This window comes from Podarcis liolepis (genome assembly GCF_965112155.1).
Source record: "Podarcis liolepis genome assembly, chromosome: 17".
NCBI classification, from domain to species: domain Eukaryota; kingdom Metazoa; phylum Chordata; class Lepidosauria; order Squamata; family Lacertidae; genus Podarcis; species Podarcis liolepis.
The window spans coordinates 13,089,173-13,106,062 of NC_139571.1; the positions used below are offsets into that span (position 1 = coordinate 13,089,173).

General features: G+C 42.2%; 1 protein-coding gene across 9 annotated transcripts in view; it reads left to right on the plus strand.

The window, feature by feature from the left end:
• RFX3 (regulatory factor X3) overlaps positions 1-16,890 on the plus strand; it is a 121,164-nt gene that overhangs the window by 93,199 nt on the left and 11,075 nt on the right. For all 9 annotated transcript variants that reach the window (XR_014520923.1, XR_014520924.1, XM_083483376.1 and 6 more), the window contains 7 exons: positions 369-481; positions 993-1,108; positions 1,538-1,692; positions 8,754-8,851; positions 10,286-10,435; positions 12,607-12,815; positions 15,751-15,904. Coding sequence is in view for 7 of the 9 variants with exons in the window: in XM_083483376.1 (XP_083339502.1) it covers positions 369-481; positions 993-1,108; positions 1,538-1,692; positions 8,754-8,851; positions 10,286-10,435; positions 12,607-12,815; positions 15,751-15,904 (995 nt within the window). In the remaining 2 variants the exon portion in view is untranslated. The remainder of the gene's footprint in view (positions 1-368; positions 482-992; positions 1,109-1,537; positions 1,693-8,753; positions 8,852-10,285; positions 10,436-12,606; positions 12,816-15,750; positions 15,905-16,890) is intronic.

Below are 16,890 nucleotides of genomic sequence, written 5' to 3' on the forward strand. Positions count from 1 at the left end.
GTAAGTTATGCACCACTCGATCTTAGTATGATTACAGCTGGTTTAAACATTCAAAGAAGTAAGCTTCCCATTCAGTCAGAAATCCTAGAATTTGTGTAAGTATTTCTTAATTCCTATGGATCGAGCACATACAATTTAGCAGATCTGGCTCCCTTTGCTTAAGATTTTTAATTTAGAAGAATAAAATTTTGATTCCTTTTTAATTGCAACCTATTAAACATAAAAACCTTACACCTTCTCAATTTTTAGTCCAACACTTTGTGACCTTTCGGATATTTATTTCTTTGTATCATTAAATGTTTCCCTAATTAAAGTGGGATTGACACACTCTACAATATTTTCCTTTCATTGTGTTGCCATGGAAACAGATGCATCTCGAGCACTTCCAGAGTTCGGAGAAGTTGAAATCTCTTCTCTGCCAGATGGTACTACTTTTGAGGATATTAAGTCATTGCAGAGTCTCTATCGAGAGCACTGTGAGGTAAGAAAGGAGGATTTGACAATGGCTTCCTCTCATGCAGACCCTAAGGGCTCACGATGGGATGATACACAGGAATGCAGCAGATACAGGAGGCTCTCCATTGCCTGCAAAGCAGAATATTGTGAAGAGAATTAACATTATGCTTGCTAAATTTGTGTGTGTTTGGAAAACGTGGTTGCGGGCCAAAATACAGAGCGTTTCTGTAGGCTTTCTTTCACCCACCCAGGACAGTTGAGAGTAGATCAGCAATATGCTGATGCCAAATATGTCCGTCTTTGGTTTGCTGTTGTGTTAAAATTTTAGTTATGAATATTCTATTAACTAAATTCAAAATACACAATCCTGGACAATTGATACGTCCTTTGATGCATCCTAAGCATGTTTACTCAGAAAGAAGTCCCGCCGAATTCAATAGATCATGCTCCCTTAAGTATTCAGGATTGCAGACAGACTGCTCAATATTTTTCATGCATTCTGTTAAAGAATACCGGTATCTGTGTTGTATTTTTAGGCAATATTGGATGTTGTAGTGAACCTTCAGTTTAGCCTAATAGAAAAATTGTGGCAGACTTTCTGGCGCTATTCTCCCTCAACAACAACCGATGGCACTACCATTACTGAACCAAGGTTGGTAATCTTTTATTCAAAGTTTGTGAATAGTTTTAGTGCTGTTTTCAAATAAAATAGAAATCTAAAATTTACATACTAAATAGGAATGCTATCTCTGCAGTTCGTTACTAGATTAAATTGCCGTGTTATGATAACTGCAGTTTATATTTGTACGCATACCATTTTATTTTATGGGAAGAGGCCCAGTTATTTTCTCATGAAATAATATCCAATCCAAAGACCATTCTTATCACTGCTGCTCTTTGACTAAAGCTCTGGAGGCCATGTACCAGCCATTATTACAACTCTAAGTGCCTCAGGGCAGTTGGATGCGTTTCAGACATTCCTAATGTTTATTTTTAAAAACTTTGAATTCCATTGTTCTTCTTTTTTATCTTCATGTAAATGCATTTTCATTTATTCATTTGATACATTTGTTCACACCAGCAATCTGAGTGAAATAGAAAGTCGACTTCCGAAAGCAAAGCTGATTACTCTGTGCAAAAATGAGTCAATTCTGAAATGGATGTGTAACTGTGACCATGTGATGTACCAGACTTTGGTGGAGATTCTCATTCCTGACGTCCTTAGACCTATTCCTAGTAAGTTGAATATAGATGACGTCTTGTAATGATTTCTTTTTCTTCTGGTGATCTTGTGACTTCAGTGCCTCCCAAGGAAACCTGTAGGTGTGACTTTAAAGACTTCAGAAGTAGCGTGGGTGTGCTCACTTTATTTACATGTTATAAAGGTATACCTTAAAATAATAAATACTGCTTAAAATATAACTGTGGTTTTGAAAAAGTAGCTTTCAACATGCTTGTGGTATATTTTTATTTGTTTTTGCCTGCCCTGGCAATGCACGCTTTGTCATAACGAAAATCCCCTCATTTTTTTGAGCAATTCCTCTAGTCCGCATGATAACATTAAAACGTCGAAGGCTTGAGTACGTAGTTCTGTTCAAATGACACACTAAGCTGTAAGTTAAATGTGATGGGAATAAGCCACAATGAGCTCTGGGCTTGGGTGCCCGATCCTCCTGCTTTGTGGCCATGGAATTCAGAAGCTTTTGTTTCTTCTTTAGAGTAATTGCAGCTTTCCCTGTCATCCCAATCTGTTGTCAGTTGAAAATAGCAAACTTCAAACCATTTGTTCTTAAACGGGTATGTTTTAACAAGCCACAGTTTAGAGTTTGGATGACGTGCTAAATGGAGGTTAGTTGAAATTGGAAATAAAGGCTCCCAAACTCCCCCTCAAAGACACACCAGAGAAGCAGGAGAGAGAGAGTGCTAGCCCAAGGTCCATTGCCCCTCATTCTCACTATATTCTATGCATGATGTCCAGATACGGTCTGTGTCTATGTCAACTTTTGTTTTACACATAGTGGCACTTGTGCAGTTGTGTAACATGTCAGGTTAATATGTAATCAGAACTGAAAAGTAGCTTTTCAGTGGCCTGGTTTTACTGACATATAACCTGATTGCACATTTGTCTCTCTGTATGGTTGGATCAGAGTTTGCCCTGGTGCCTATAGAGGAATACCGTGCTAAACATGTTAGTTGAGCATTTGAATCCACTTGAACATATTACTTATAAAAGATTTACCAGAATTAGTTGGTTGCAAATCTTATTAGTTAACTGTATCATAAGAAATGTGAGACTAACATTTTATTTTCTTCATTCATTTCTTTAGTCACTCAGTCTTTTATTTTAAAAAGCCAGGAGTGTCTCACAGGGTAGACTCACCATCTAATTGTAAATATTACACTTCAGCTAGACAGCCATTATCAAATAGTTATACTTACGAAAATTTCCCTTTTAGACATAGAATTATTCAGATTGTTGCAGTGTAGTTTGTTCTTGTTTGGTATAGAAAGTGATTTACTTTGGGTTCTTGCAAAGCTGATTTCCATTATAAAACATTATATGTGTTCTGGGCACTGTGATAAATACTTAGGAATTTATTTCCCATTAACAATAAAGGTTAACGGTTTCTGCGGGGGAGGAAATCCATATAACTGCACAAGCATTGTGTTCTTTCTGTGAACAATTATTTTGTAGTTCAGTTAGATGCACTCATGCCTCAAAGAGACCAGGAGCGAACAAAACTACTTTCTCTTGAAGGGATTATAAAAGCTACTGAGTTGTTATAGTTGTTACAAAATGTTCAGAAAAAATGAATATCCAATTTTGCAAGAACAAGCTACTGCCCTTCACCTGCAAACAAGACAGAAGGAACCTTACTATTTATATCACTTGTGGCGCAAACCTGAGTGTTCTTATAAAACACAGTCTAAATGTCAATAATGCCTTCTACATTTTTCTGAAATTCAGAGAGTTGATATATGCAGATGTGTGACAATTGCTTAGCTTTTGAAACATGCAGTGAAAGCAACAGGCATGAAAGGATTTTGTTTGAAATTTGTGTAGTAGCATGGGTTGTGAAACGGAGACTCTTCTGGGTGACAATTAGACACCCTCAGAACCGTTCTTGAATAAGACAAAGCCAACCAGGTTTAATTCAGATATCTACCAACAACTCCTCACTGGGGGCGGGGGGCGTCAATGTTCCTTGGGTATCCTCTCACTACTTATAGGTGGTTTGCCAACCTTCTGCTTGTTTCCTTTGTAAAATACAAAGCCATTTTCAGTAGTAGTAAAAAATGTCAAAGGAGAAAAGAGATTGACCCAAGAAAAGAATTTCTAGGATATTTGAAAGTTGCATTTTAACTACTGATTTGATTTCCTCTTGAATTATGAAATAGTAGTTTGAGTTCCTGTCTTAAAGATCAAAGAATCATAGTTACTTCAATCAGTATTGCAGAAAAAGCCCCCCCCCCCCCCATTTATAAGCAAGATGGATGTGTAATGAAATCAACACTGTCAGGCAAGACTCCATCCTTCAAGGCAAATTTCTTTTTCAAAATATTGGACTGTCATACCTATTTCTTACATCAGAGGGGTCAAATGTAAGGTTGGGAAGCACCGAGAGACCCTTGAAGTGTGCCTTGGACCACATTGGGGATTCCTGCCGCATTATATAAGCCAGTGAACTGTCTTCAAGGGTTGGACATTGGTGCTCTTGTAGGGCAAATGGGCTGGTTTGCAAATGGCAGCAGCCTTTCTTCCTGCCTCTAGTTGAGTGGTAACAGTGCCAACAGGGGGCGTGGCGGGGGGTGCAGTGCCTTGGCATGGAGTGGAGCGGAGCCCTGGCCATTTGCCAGATGTGAAAGTGCATGGAGTAGATGGGAAAGTCAGGCCAAGTTGCCAAGTGGTGGATGGAGGAGGGCAGTTGGTCGCATGTGGGCAGGGAGCTTAAACGGCAGGGCCTGAAGCCATTTTTCAGATGTTAGTGTCCAATGGAGATGGAATTTATAACCCTTTGGTGCTGAACTCAAGTGCAGTTGACTTCTGTGGAAAGAGTACGAATGTGGCCTTTGGGTATTTGCCAGGTGGAGAGTTTGGTCGTACAGTCTATTTGAGTTTCACACTGTTGCATTTGGTCCTTTCAGGAAACTGAAGTCTTGTTAACTGAACCAAAGCTGCCATGATGGAGCATGTTTTTTTTAAAAAAAATGTTGTTTTCATTGTCGCTCTACTTCTAAACCATCTCAAAGCAAAGTGATGGCTATTAAATGTTTTAAGTAAATGAGTTTCTGATAGAAAATACTAGATTAGATTCAAAGGTACAGCATAGAAAAATGGAGAATTGTTCAGCATTGAGAGCAGAAGATAGTGTGGTCCAAAAATCACTGCCTTTTGACCCAATACTGGGTTCACCCTCAATATGGTTGCCGCATTTGATTCACAATAAATTTGCATATGTAACTGAACCTTGCAAATGCGACAAAATATTGTCGAAAGCCATCACAAACATCTAGTCATGTTCCTAGGCCCCAAATACGGCTCTTTGAACACCAGAGAAGTAACTTTATTTGCTGCCCCGTTAACATTTTTGAACTTTTGGTTGGTTCTAGCCTTAAGTCCTATTTCTGCATTCCAAAGAAAGCTTGAGAGCTTAAGCTAGAGGGAGGGCAGAGGCACATTGGGAAGGGGGCTTGCAAGCATGTCCAGCTGAAGGTGCTTCAAAGCCCTGCTCAGACTCCCCCCTCAACGAGAGATGGCTGCTGCCAAAGGAGGCCTCCCTCTGTAGTTCTGTAGATCTTCCTCTCCTACATTTCTGACCAATTGTCCGTTACCATTACAGGAAAATCTGTCAGTGTTCCCTGGCTATATTTTTGAAGAATACATGGCTAAAAACATTAGGGTGTTAGAATGATTGAAAACAACAACAACCCCGAACCCCTCTAAATACCGGTAAATCGAAACCCAAATCCTGCAAGAGAGGTGGTTGGACTGTTAGACAACAATGGTGTGCAAGGAGGATAGTGAAATTGCACAGAAATGAAGTCAACTCTTTTGGAGAAGAGGTTGGCCCGATAACCATGTCTGAGCAGGTTTTGGGAGAGCACCAGGGTGCTAGTTTTCTCATGCAAAGGGGAGGGGGCACACAGCCAAGTCCTGCCCCCCAGCACCCTCCTGTTCCTGCATTGAGAGCCTGCCATAAGTTAGAAGGCAAAGGTTAGCAGCAACAAATCTCCTCTTCTAGAGTCTCCCTGTGCAGTTTTTGACCCTGATTGTGCAGGGTTCTGTAGTCACTCCAGATAAACACTGTGTCCTGCAGAGTATCTTTCTTTCCAATACTTAGCTTCATAAATGCTTAAAAGAAAACAGACCGTTTTTCATATAGTTGTTACCGAAATAAACTTTTATTGTAAAGATTTGGTACAAATCTAGAGGAATTATGAAATTCAAATTGGAACCCCTTCTGAAATCTTCAGAAACCTGGAAATTCAGTTTGTGCTTTTCGTATAGTTTATTTCTGGTAGTTGGGGGGGGGACTTCTTTGTGAGTGCTAAAATCTTGATACAAATATTTTCTTGCTTTTTTGGTATCATATGTTAGTACCACTATGCAGGTACAATTTGAAATCACGTTAGAGATATTTTGTTCAGTACTCTCATATGTGTGGGGCTTAAATAATCCTCAACTATCTAACATTACCTGTGTGTTTGCTTATCTTTCTTTTGCATAGACAAACACACATCTAAAAACTAATTATTTCCCCTGCAGCGACTGAGGATAGTCACGTCTGCAGATTGTAATTTTGGTTGATTTATTTAAATATTTATACCCTGCTTTTCATCCCCAACACACACACTCCAGTTGAAATCAATTTAAAACACTAGAAAAGAACTGAAGAGCAATGGAAGCATGATTCCCTTATATAAGTCTGATATCTCTGTAGAAAGAAATGTGCTGTTTGTTTTAACAGACTGATTATTTCATAGGTAGGTGTTATGGAGCTGTTCAAGCCTCATTTGTAATTGAACTTCAGTATGATTCATGCTATTTTAAAAGAGCACAGAGCTTTTTATGGATAACTACTATGACCGGTTTTAGTACTAGTAATTAATATTTAGCTAGTGTTTCACATTTATTTAGCACCGTGCGCTGAGGTGTTGAGGTGTGCAATTGACAGGATGCTGCCCTTGGTCATCTACATGAGCCAGAATCTAGAGAACCTCATGCATCTTCAGAGGTGCTCAAATGGCTCTTGTGACTTATGGCGTGTTTATGAGAGCCCCCTCCCCACAGCCTTGGAGGGGGGCATGTGAGAAGAAGGATGGAGAAGCCTGCCCTTTCCATTTTAGTCCTAGAAAGTTACACAAGTCAGACATGCAACAAAATAGTGTTCCTGCTCTCTGTGCTAGTTAGTGAGCCATGTTGTCCTACAAGAGACCCCTCCCACCTCAGATTCATTTTTTTCACCCTAGCAGTCACCATTCAATGGCCCATTTCTCATTCAGCTTTTTGCTGCGGGGAGAGAGCTTGGTGTTTTTTCTCAAGCTTTCTTTTTGTGCTTCTACATACACCTGCAGCAGACTGATCCGTCCGCGTTATGCATGGATGGTGTCATTTGAGCGCATCAGCAATGGCTCTTATACAGGAAAGTTTGGAAAAGGGGAAATGATCTGCTTACCTTATTCTTTTGACATTGCTTCTTTCAAATGTTAAAACAGTAGTTTTACTAACTCCCATATCAATGAAAGCAAATAAGATACAGGGAAAGTCAATTTTTAATTACAAGTTTCCTATCTCTTTATCCCAGTGCTAGATGTCTCAGCATATATCCTTGCTCCACCACTATTCTTAAGCCAGAAACCTACTGAAAATTTTATAAACTTTCCCATCTCTTTAATTAAGACAGTGTACATGCTTAATTAGGGCATGACAAACAGCAAGGCAGATTCTAATGCCATTCTATGATGGGAGTTGACTCCCATTTCTATCGGTTGGGTGCATGGTTATAATTTTATAGGCAAACTGCATGCTTTATGCTGTTGACTAGATCTAGTTTATAAATGTGTCGTTAGTTAAAAGTGTCTGAATTGAAATCATGAAATATGTCCCCTTGTAGGTGCATAAAGAGGCTCCCTAAATTGTGGTGAGACAGAAAGTGTGTGTGTGTGTGTGTGTGTGTGTGTGTGTGTGTGTGTTCCATAGATATTTAAAGAGTCGCTGAATAGGTAGGGTTAGTTTGTGTGTGCTCACTTTAAAAACAGAGTTTTTAAATGTGTTTTAAAGCATCAATAAACTCTTAAGAAAAGCAGAGACTTTCAGTGAGGTTGACTGACATTCAAGCGACACCCAAAAATCTGACAACTGCCTGAGAATGTTAGGAGCGCTTGGTTTAAAAGAGTCACAATAAAAATTCAAATTAGAATGCATAACACAGATCTGTATTGAAACAATCAGTAGAAATACTACATAAAAATCAGTTCGCATAATTGTGTCAGTACCAGTCTAAAAGGTCGTACTTTCAATATTTCAGAGAAGAGTTACTGGCCTGGATCACATGTAACACTCAGCCATGATTTAGCACTGTGTGGGTGAGCCATCAGGAGCTCAAGTCAAACACCAAACTCACACATTGTCCTCCTCTCAGCAGCAGGATGACTTCTGCCAAGTTGAGTCCTTTCAAAGAATCTCAGTTTAGATTTACGTACAAACTGCGGATCATAGTTTATGATAAAACAATGCTTAGTTTCTAAACGGGACAACTTCAAATCACAAGTTACTGTTAGGTGCAAACCCAGCATTGCCATGTTGCACTGTAACTGCACAGCAGCAGCAAGATCTAGGCCCTTATCTGACCATGTACTTACAGTCTAGAGTGGATCTTGCAATGCTTGTTCTCTCCTACCTGCTGTGCAGTTAGGCAGTGATCTGTTGCTTCCCCTTCTTTAGGTCTAGTCTTTAGTGCAAGAGTGAACCTGTGAGAGTGAGCTGTACTGGTGCTGACTCCCATGACGGAGTGTTCCTCCCCCAAAATGGTGCTTTCTTCCCATCTGAAGTGGCACAATCAAGATAGAGGTTTACTGCCTCGGTGAGAACTGGAACCACGAACATTAGATAGTCATTGTTCGATGGCTGTAGTACTACCTTTAATTCTATGTGGGATTTATACTAATTGTTCCTATCATGGTTATCATTTGCTCCCTCGCTGTTCTCTGTAGTTGTAATAGTCAAGGACGTTGATCTTTAAATACCTACATGCCTTGACTTTTTTTTCATTTGTTTTGTATTCTTTTATGCATAGGTGCCTTGACCCAAGCCATTCGCAATTTTGCAAAAAGCCTTGAAGGTTGGCTTTCCAATGCCATGAACAATATTCCACAGAGAATGATTCAAACCAAGGTAAATGCCTTCTAAACAATTTGGAACAAAAATGACATTGCAAAGACACGAATAAAACATAATTGTTAAGAGTCAATGCCAGAAGCATCTCTTTAAAGAAGACTATGCAAAATTTAGCCTTCATTTAATTGCATTATTATTATTATTATTATTATTATTATTATTATTATTATTATTAGTGTGTCCCCCCTTACCTGTGATCAACTTTCACATGACCACATATATGCATGGTGCCAGGAAATAAATAAATAATTTGATTCAAACCTGGCAATGGCAGCAGAGAGCTGGAGAGTCCTTTTGGCCCTTCCTGGAGCCTGAAGAGGATGTCAGGAAGGGTGGAGGAAGAGACCGGAGGCTCAGCAGGGTTTTGTTTTGGCTGCTCAGCCTCCCTGCCTAACAGCTGGTGTGCAGGAGAGCCCAGCAGCTGTCACCCCTGCTTTCCCTCTTGTCCTTCAGCCTCCTGCTGGCCCCAGAGCTTCAGCTCTCATTGTGGATGTTTCTAGATTCAGTATTTTTGGTATGGATTGAAGAGAGAGCGACAGAGAGGGTGTTTAAAGGGTGCTCCCCACTTTACGCATTTCACTTATACGCATGGGTGCTTGTGTACTTCTTCATTGTATGCTGAAGGTCCAAGAGAGGGTCTTATGTACTTGTCAGAGAATGGGAGACGATTATATGAATTCTAGTAGAACTATCTCTTCCGGGTCTCTCCAGTTTCCACCTCCTGTGCAGAACACTTGCCTTGCCTTTACCTGCTTCTCTGCCTTATCCCCATGAGCAGGGCAGGAAAAACCTTTTGCAATGTGTGGCTGTATTATTCTTGCACTGCTGTATCCCACAAGCAGGACCTGCCACATTCTCATTATCTTACTTTCTAAGAAAAGGTTGATAGGCAGGAGTGAACATGGTCTATCTCAGTGAAGATAAGTGAAAATGAAGATGAGTGAAAATAATAATAATAATAACAACAACAACAATAATAATAATTTATTATTTATACCCCGCCCATCTGGCTGAGTTTTCCCAGCCACTCTGGGCGGCTCCCAATCAAGTATTAAAAACAGTACAGCGTTAAATATTAAAAACTTCCCTGAACAGGGCTGCCTTCATATGTCTTTTAAAGATAGGATAGCTGCTTATTTCCTTCAGGGAGGGTGTTCCACAGGGTGGGCGCCACTACCGAGAAGGCCCTCTGTCTGGTTCCCTGTAACCTCACTTCTCTCAATGAGGGAACCGCCAGAAGGCCCTTGGCGCTGGATCTCAGCGTCTGGGCTGAACAATGGGGGTGGAGACGCTCCTTCAGGTATACAGGACCGAGGCTGTTTAGGGCTTTAAAGGTCAGCACCAACACCTTGAATTGTGCTCAGAAATGTCCTGGTCTGTCTCATCTCTGTGCGTTTGTGTGCGTGAGGCTCTAGTCTTCCTTCTCCTTAGGTTGCCGCTGTAAGTGCCTTTGCTCAGACTCTGCGAAGATACACATCTCTGAATCATCTGGCTCAGGCAGCACGGGCTGTACTGCAGAACACGTCTCAAATCAACCAGATGCTCAATGACCTCAACCGTGTAGATTTTGCCAATGTCCAGGTAGGCAGAAAGTTTGCAGGAAGCATATATGACTGCTCTTGTTTCCCCTCCTCTTGTGTCTGAGTTTGCAGTGCCAGTTTCATCTACAAAAATGGCTACAAAAATGTTTCACTTCTATAGAAAAGGTATACATAACTGAAACATCTCAGCTTCTAGCTCAGCCTCCTTGCAAAGAAATAATTGTGAAACATTTCTTCAGCTTGGAATCTTTCAGGTGTTCCAATCTCGTACTTTTAGAAAACATATGGATCGTTGACAAAGTACTGGGGTGTCTCCCAGTATCAGTATCCGTGCATCGGTGGTCTGTAGACAAGGATCCTCTAAGCCAAGGTCATAAGAAAATATTTAGTAGAGCATTTGAAATGATAAGTTACTTAAAATAACCCATACACATGAGATGAGAATCAAGAACAAAAATTAAATGCCCATTTCCACCCCTTCTCTCTCCAGCTGTATCACCCCCAAATCTATCCCTTTCTCACCGGATCTTACATTAGACCTGCCACCACATAGTGATCAGACTTGAGACTTGTGGGGTCATTTTTTTAGTCCTGAAATCAACCAACCAGAGCCCAGTGCAAATGACCAAAAAAATAATAATTAAAGAATGTTAAGCCAAAGAATTGGCTTTGATTGAGACTTACAATCCTTCCACACACGAAACAATGCCTGGTTACTCCAGGCTTTCTTCATTTCAACAGTATAGGTTTGGGTGAGGGGAAAGTCATTGCCCCCTGCTATTAGTAAAAAAATTGGGAATAAGACATCCAAGGTGATATACTGGAAATCTCCCTGAGATTTTCCTATAGATCAGAGCTGCCATAAACCCACCTCTAGCAGCTAAGGATGGCAAAGATTAGCATTTGCCTGTTGTTCTTCTGAAGCACTTGATATCAAATGTTAACTAAGATGTGCAGCTTTTTTCACCAGTGAGAATGACAAACTAGAACCACACTGGAATTGCGGTACAAATTACTCATAAGATTTGGCACACTTGTCACAAATTGATCCACCAAAAGCCAATTTAGTTCTTAAAGTTCTCACTTGAGAGCAAATGAGGACAAGTTCAATATCAGGCTTAGGCCTGTGAACAACTAAACCTTCCGGAACATTAACATAAAAATAAGTTAGAAAGTCCATTCAGAAAGGAAGAGCGCAAGCACTGCAACCAAGGGAGTGTGCCTGTGTTGGTGGAGGGAGATCTAAAGTACGACATTGCTTTTGTCTAGTGTCACTTTTCTTCCTTGCTGGTAGTTTTAGGAGGCAAAAAGACAGTTATAGGACTGTGCTGTCTGTTTTGTCCAGGAAGAAGCTGGAGATCATGTAGCTTTATATTTTTTGTATCTACTGTATTTTTCGCTCTATAGGCTGCACTTTTTCCCCTCCCAAAATTAAGGGGAAATGTTTGTGCGTCCTATGGAGCGAATGCAGGCTCCTTGGCTTCAGCGATAGCAACACGAAGCCTCCAAAGCGCGGAGGGAGCGCTCCCTCCGTGCTCCGGAGGCTACGCATTGCTTTCACTGAAGCCTGGAGAGCGAGAGGGGTCGGTGTACACCGACCCCTCTCACTCTCCAGGCTTTAGGGATAGCTGCCTGAAGCCTTTGGAGTGCAGCGGGACCTCCCGCTGCGCTCCAAAGGCTTCAGGCAGCTATCCTGGCTTCAGCAGAGCTGCGCAGTGCCCCTTCAGCAAAGCGGGAGGAGAAATGGAAGGGGCTGCAGCTGCAGCCGCCAACCTGGCCTTGTCAACTGCACAGCCACCCTTGGTCCCCATCCTCTTTAGCTTCACGGCAGTGATGTTGTTGCTGTTGTTGCTATTAATCACCTCTGCCTCCTCGCCTGCTTGTGAGGTTGTGTGGTTTGCTGTTTGCAGACACAGCCAGAGATGTGTCTATGTGCTTGAAGCTGGAAATGGAGAGCAAGTGTGGTGGCAGCAGTCGCAGCAGCAGCGCTCTCTTCCGGACTCCCTTTGTTCTGGTGCAGCACAAGCTGAGAACATTCCCTGAGAGATGAACAGCCCTGACAAATCAGCAGCTCTGAGCCTGCTGCCAACCCTGCAGATTAAAAAACCAAACCTGCTGTCCCTTGATGTGCTCATGGGCTTCTTTTCTTCTCTGCCGTCTCTTAAGTTCCCATAACTGGATTCTTCTTGTGCCTTTTTTGTACTGGGACAGGAGCAGGCTTCCTGGGTGTGCCAGTGTGATGACAACATGGTGCAGAGGTTGGAAACAGATTTCAAGATGACTCTTCAGCAGCAGAGCACTCTGGAGCAGTGGGCGGCCTGGCTTGACAACGTCATGATGCAAGCACTGAAACCGTACGAAGGAAGGCCGAGTTTTCCTAAAGCAGCACGGCAATTTCTCTTAAAGTGGTCTTTCTACAGGTCAGTGCCCTAGCAGACTCTGAACAATTGGTGCTCTGTCACAAGCACACAGTCTTTTATCTTACTAACAACACAAGTGAACTTTGTGGCATTTACCATATATGCCGCCACCACCTAAAAAATAATGTTTGAGGGCACTTATACCTAAAAGTTTTTTTCAGAGGTGGAGGAGAGTAACAAGAGAGAAACATGAGCAAGTGCAGTTACATATACTTAGGCTTTGTTGTGTTTGGGAATTACAACTTTGAAGTATTATTAACTATTATACCTTCCTTCCTTGGAGCTATCTGATGTCTTTGTGGGTCCCCAAAATGAGTCAATCATTGCTGAGATAACTATTAACCTCATACTTAAGATCAGAACTCAATTTTTGATATAGGTAATGTGATCCTTGTGGTTAATGAATAGGTATTGTCAATCTAGTTCTACCGTTTGTGGCAGCCACTGTAGGGTTCTGCGGGGTGATTTTTCCAGGCTGGGCCTTTCTGTTGACTACGCTGGCTGTAGGTTGCTTCTGTTAAAAAGGCTGTATATATTAGGTATGGGACTCTATTCAGAGTTGTAATACATGGTGCTTCTAAGCACAGCACTGAGTAGCCAAAGCCATGGCTATATATTTGCTGCATCATTTCACCCATATGCCTACGATAAGTGATATTGACCCACACAATGGAAGGGATGCTGCAGGAAAATTCCGGCTTTGTACACAAGCAGTAGAAGACCTCTATCATTATGTACTATCGTATTTTTTGCACCATAGGACGCACTGGACAATAGGACGCACCTTGTTTTAGAGGGGGGAGAACAAGAAAAAAAATTCTCCCCCTCTCTGCCCAGCGCCCCCTCAGCGAAGTGGCAGGAAGCGCTGCGCAGAGAGGGGGAGAATTTCCCCTCTCTTGTTTTCCCGCTCTAAAACAAGGTGCCATTTGGGGTGCGTTCAGGCGGCTACCTTAGAAGCTTGGAGAGCGAGAGGGGTCGGTGTGCACCGATCCCTCTCGCTCTCCAGGCTTCAGGTTCCTTTCGACCTGCTCTTTGGGGCTGGCGGGGGGAAGCCCACCACCAGCCCCAAAGAGCAGGTCAGGGAGCAGCGGAAAGGCATAGCGGAGAGGCTGCTGCCATAGTCGCGCGTCACCTCTCCAGCTGGGAGAGGGTCGCGGGGGGCTTCTTTAGCCCTCGCGCGCTCTCCCAGCTGGAGAGGTGACGCGTGGCTATAGAGGCTCCTGCCATAGCCGCGCGTCACCTCTCCAGCCGGGAGAGGGTTGCGGGGGGCTTCCTTTGCCCCGCGCGCGCTCCCCCGGCTGGAGAGGTGACGCGCGGCTATAGAGGCTCCTGCCATAGCCGCGCGTCACCTCTCCAGCCGGGAGAGGGTCGCGGGGGGCTTCTTTAGCCCTGTGCGCGCTTTCCCGGCTGGAGAGGTGACGCGCGGCTATAGAGGCTCCTGCGATAGCCGCGCGTCACCTCTCCAGCTGGGAGAGGGTTGTGGGGGGCTTCTTTAGCCCCGCGCGCGCTCTTCCGGCTTGAGAGGTGACGCGCGGCAAAAGAGGCTCCTGCCATAGCTGCGTGTCACCTCTCCAGCCAGGAGAGGGTCGCGAGGGGCTTCTTTAGCCCCGCGCGCGCTCTCCCGGCTGGGGAGGTGACGCACGGCTATAGAGGCTCCTGCCATAGCCGCGCGTGCGCTCTCCCAGCTGGAGAGGTGGCACGTGGCTAAAGAGGCTCCTGCCATAGCCGCGCATCACCTCTCCAGCCGGGAGAGGGTTGTGGGGGGCTTCTTTTGCCCCGCGCGCGCTCTCCTGGCTGGAGAGGTCACGCACGGCTATAGAGGCTCCTTCCATAGCCGCGCGTCACCTCTCCAGCTGGGAGCGGGTCGCGGGGCTATGGCATCTTCGCTCCATAGGACGCACACACATTTCCCCTTCATTTTTGAAGGGGAAAAAGTGCGTCCTATAGAGCGAAAAATACGGTATATTGCCCTCTGTATCCTGAACAGAGAGCTAAGTATATTCTGGAATTAATGTGTGAGATGCCTGATGTGGACGACTGAGTGAAAATTGCGTAGTTATTGTCTGGCACGGAGTAGTTTGTGACCAACAAAGTTGCAAGATTTGCAGTTGCAGCCCAGAAGCAGAAGAATGTTCATTAAAGATAGTATGGTGGACTGTAAAGTTTGATCGGCAATGTAATATAGAAACTGATTCGTGTTGGTCTGTATTTTAAGATATATCTGTATACATTGGTAAACTCTGCTTTTTAACGGTGTATTTCTGCACATTCTATATAGTATGCATAGGATGTACAATTCTTTCTGCTGGTGCTTGAAATGACCATGATGGTCATAACAACAAAAATTGAATTTGACCAAGAAAATGGATATAACAGTACAGTAAATTGTAGTTTATCATTATGTGGATAAGCCTCATGTTCACACCTTGCCCTTCTCTCTTCCACTCCAGCACAGATAAAACGAGGAAACTTGAACCATCTGTTTCCTAGCTGCAGTTTATTATAATGCCCAAAAAGGACAGACTGTTTTTAGCTTAAACGATGGTTTATTAAAACACGCTGGGATCAAAGAATGGTTTGTTGTAGATTAAGTTAACCAGAGTTCCCAGTTTGGGTGTAACAAGAAACTTTGGTTAGCTTAAATCAGGAAGCAAAAACTTCAGATCTCCCTGTGGCTGCTCCAGAGGAGGAGGGGTGAGCATACAAACCCAAAGCTCACTTCTGTTCATTCATGTTGCTCTAAACCGTCGTTTAATGTTACATCCCAACTGGGCTATTTACACATTAATAGAACTTTCTAAATGCAATTTAAATAAGCATATTTTCCTAAGTGGTTTGATTTTTCAGAATTATTTTGGATAACTTTGGAAATTAAGTCAGAGGTTTCTGAAGTAATTATGGAATGATCATATTTCCCATTTTTATTTTTATACAGCTCAATGGTTATTCGAGATTTAACCTTGCGCAGTGCTGCTAGCTTTGGTTCTTTTCATCTGATCCGTCTATTGTATGACGAATACATGTTTTACTTAGTTGAACATCGTGTTGCTCAAGCCACAGGAGAGACACCTATTGCGGTTATGGGAGAAGTAAGTCCACAGCCAGAACACTTTTCCAGCTGATAAAATTGAATTAGAAATAATTTTCTCTAAAGTGTATTCAGTTAAGAAATAAATGCATCTTGTGGGGAATACATGGGATAATCGTTGGACTAAAATCTCTTTATGTAAGATTTGGGTGTGACAGATGTAAAATCCAATTTTCATTTGTAGTATCTAATACTTTAGTTCCTGAAACCATGCTGAATTGCTCATTCTAGTTTGTCAGAATGTATCTGTTCATGCTGAGTTTTTCCCTAAGTACCAAACCTCAAAATTTGCTCTTTGAGTCTATAATTTTCCAATATCCAAAATTCATATTTGAGACCTCCAGGTATAGGGTGGTATATAAATTCTAATAATAATAATAATAATAATAATAATAATAATAATAATAATAATACAATTTGTTCTGTCACCCTGGCATGGCACATCAGTGAATGAGGTTAGATCATTCACATCCTTCCTTTGCTTCTTCCTAGAGTAAATAAAGTTCTTGTTTTCTCAAAATTGGTATTTCTTATCATCCTAATAGTGATCTTCTTATTAGTTAACTCCTAATCACCCTCAGAGATTTTGTATCAAAATTGTGCACGACGAGAACTTGAGAAAATGTGCTGCCTGCCTTTTTAATTGAAAGTAATAATAAGCCTTAAAATAGAATGCCTGCATCCTATTTGCTTACTGTGGCTTTTCTCGACATACCAAAGCTTATCCAAGGAACTTCTTGCTTGTCTTGTATACCACACAATAATTATTTCTATTTCTTGGCTAAAATCCGCAAGAGTGTCTTGTGAGGAAAGGTGCCAAGTAGGCAAAGAGTGTGCCTTGCCTCCATTCACCAAGTGTCACAACCATTGTTGTTGCCTTTTCTGTTGTCAAATTCTTCCTTTTGAATGCTGTCGTCCATTTTCTCATTCTTTCCTCCCGCTTGGTCTCAAATACTTTTTATAAGTCAGAGTCAGATTAAAAGACTT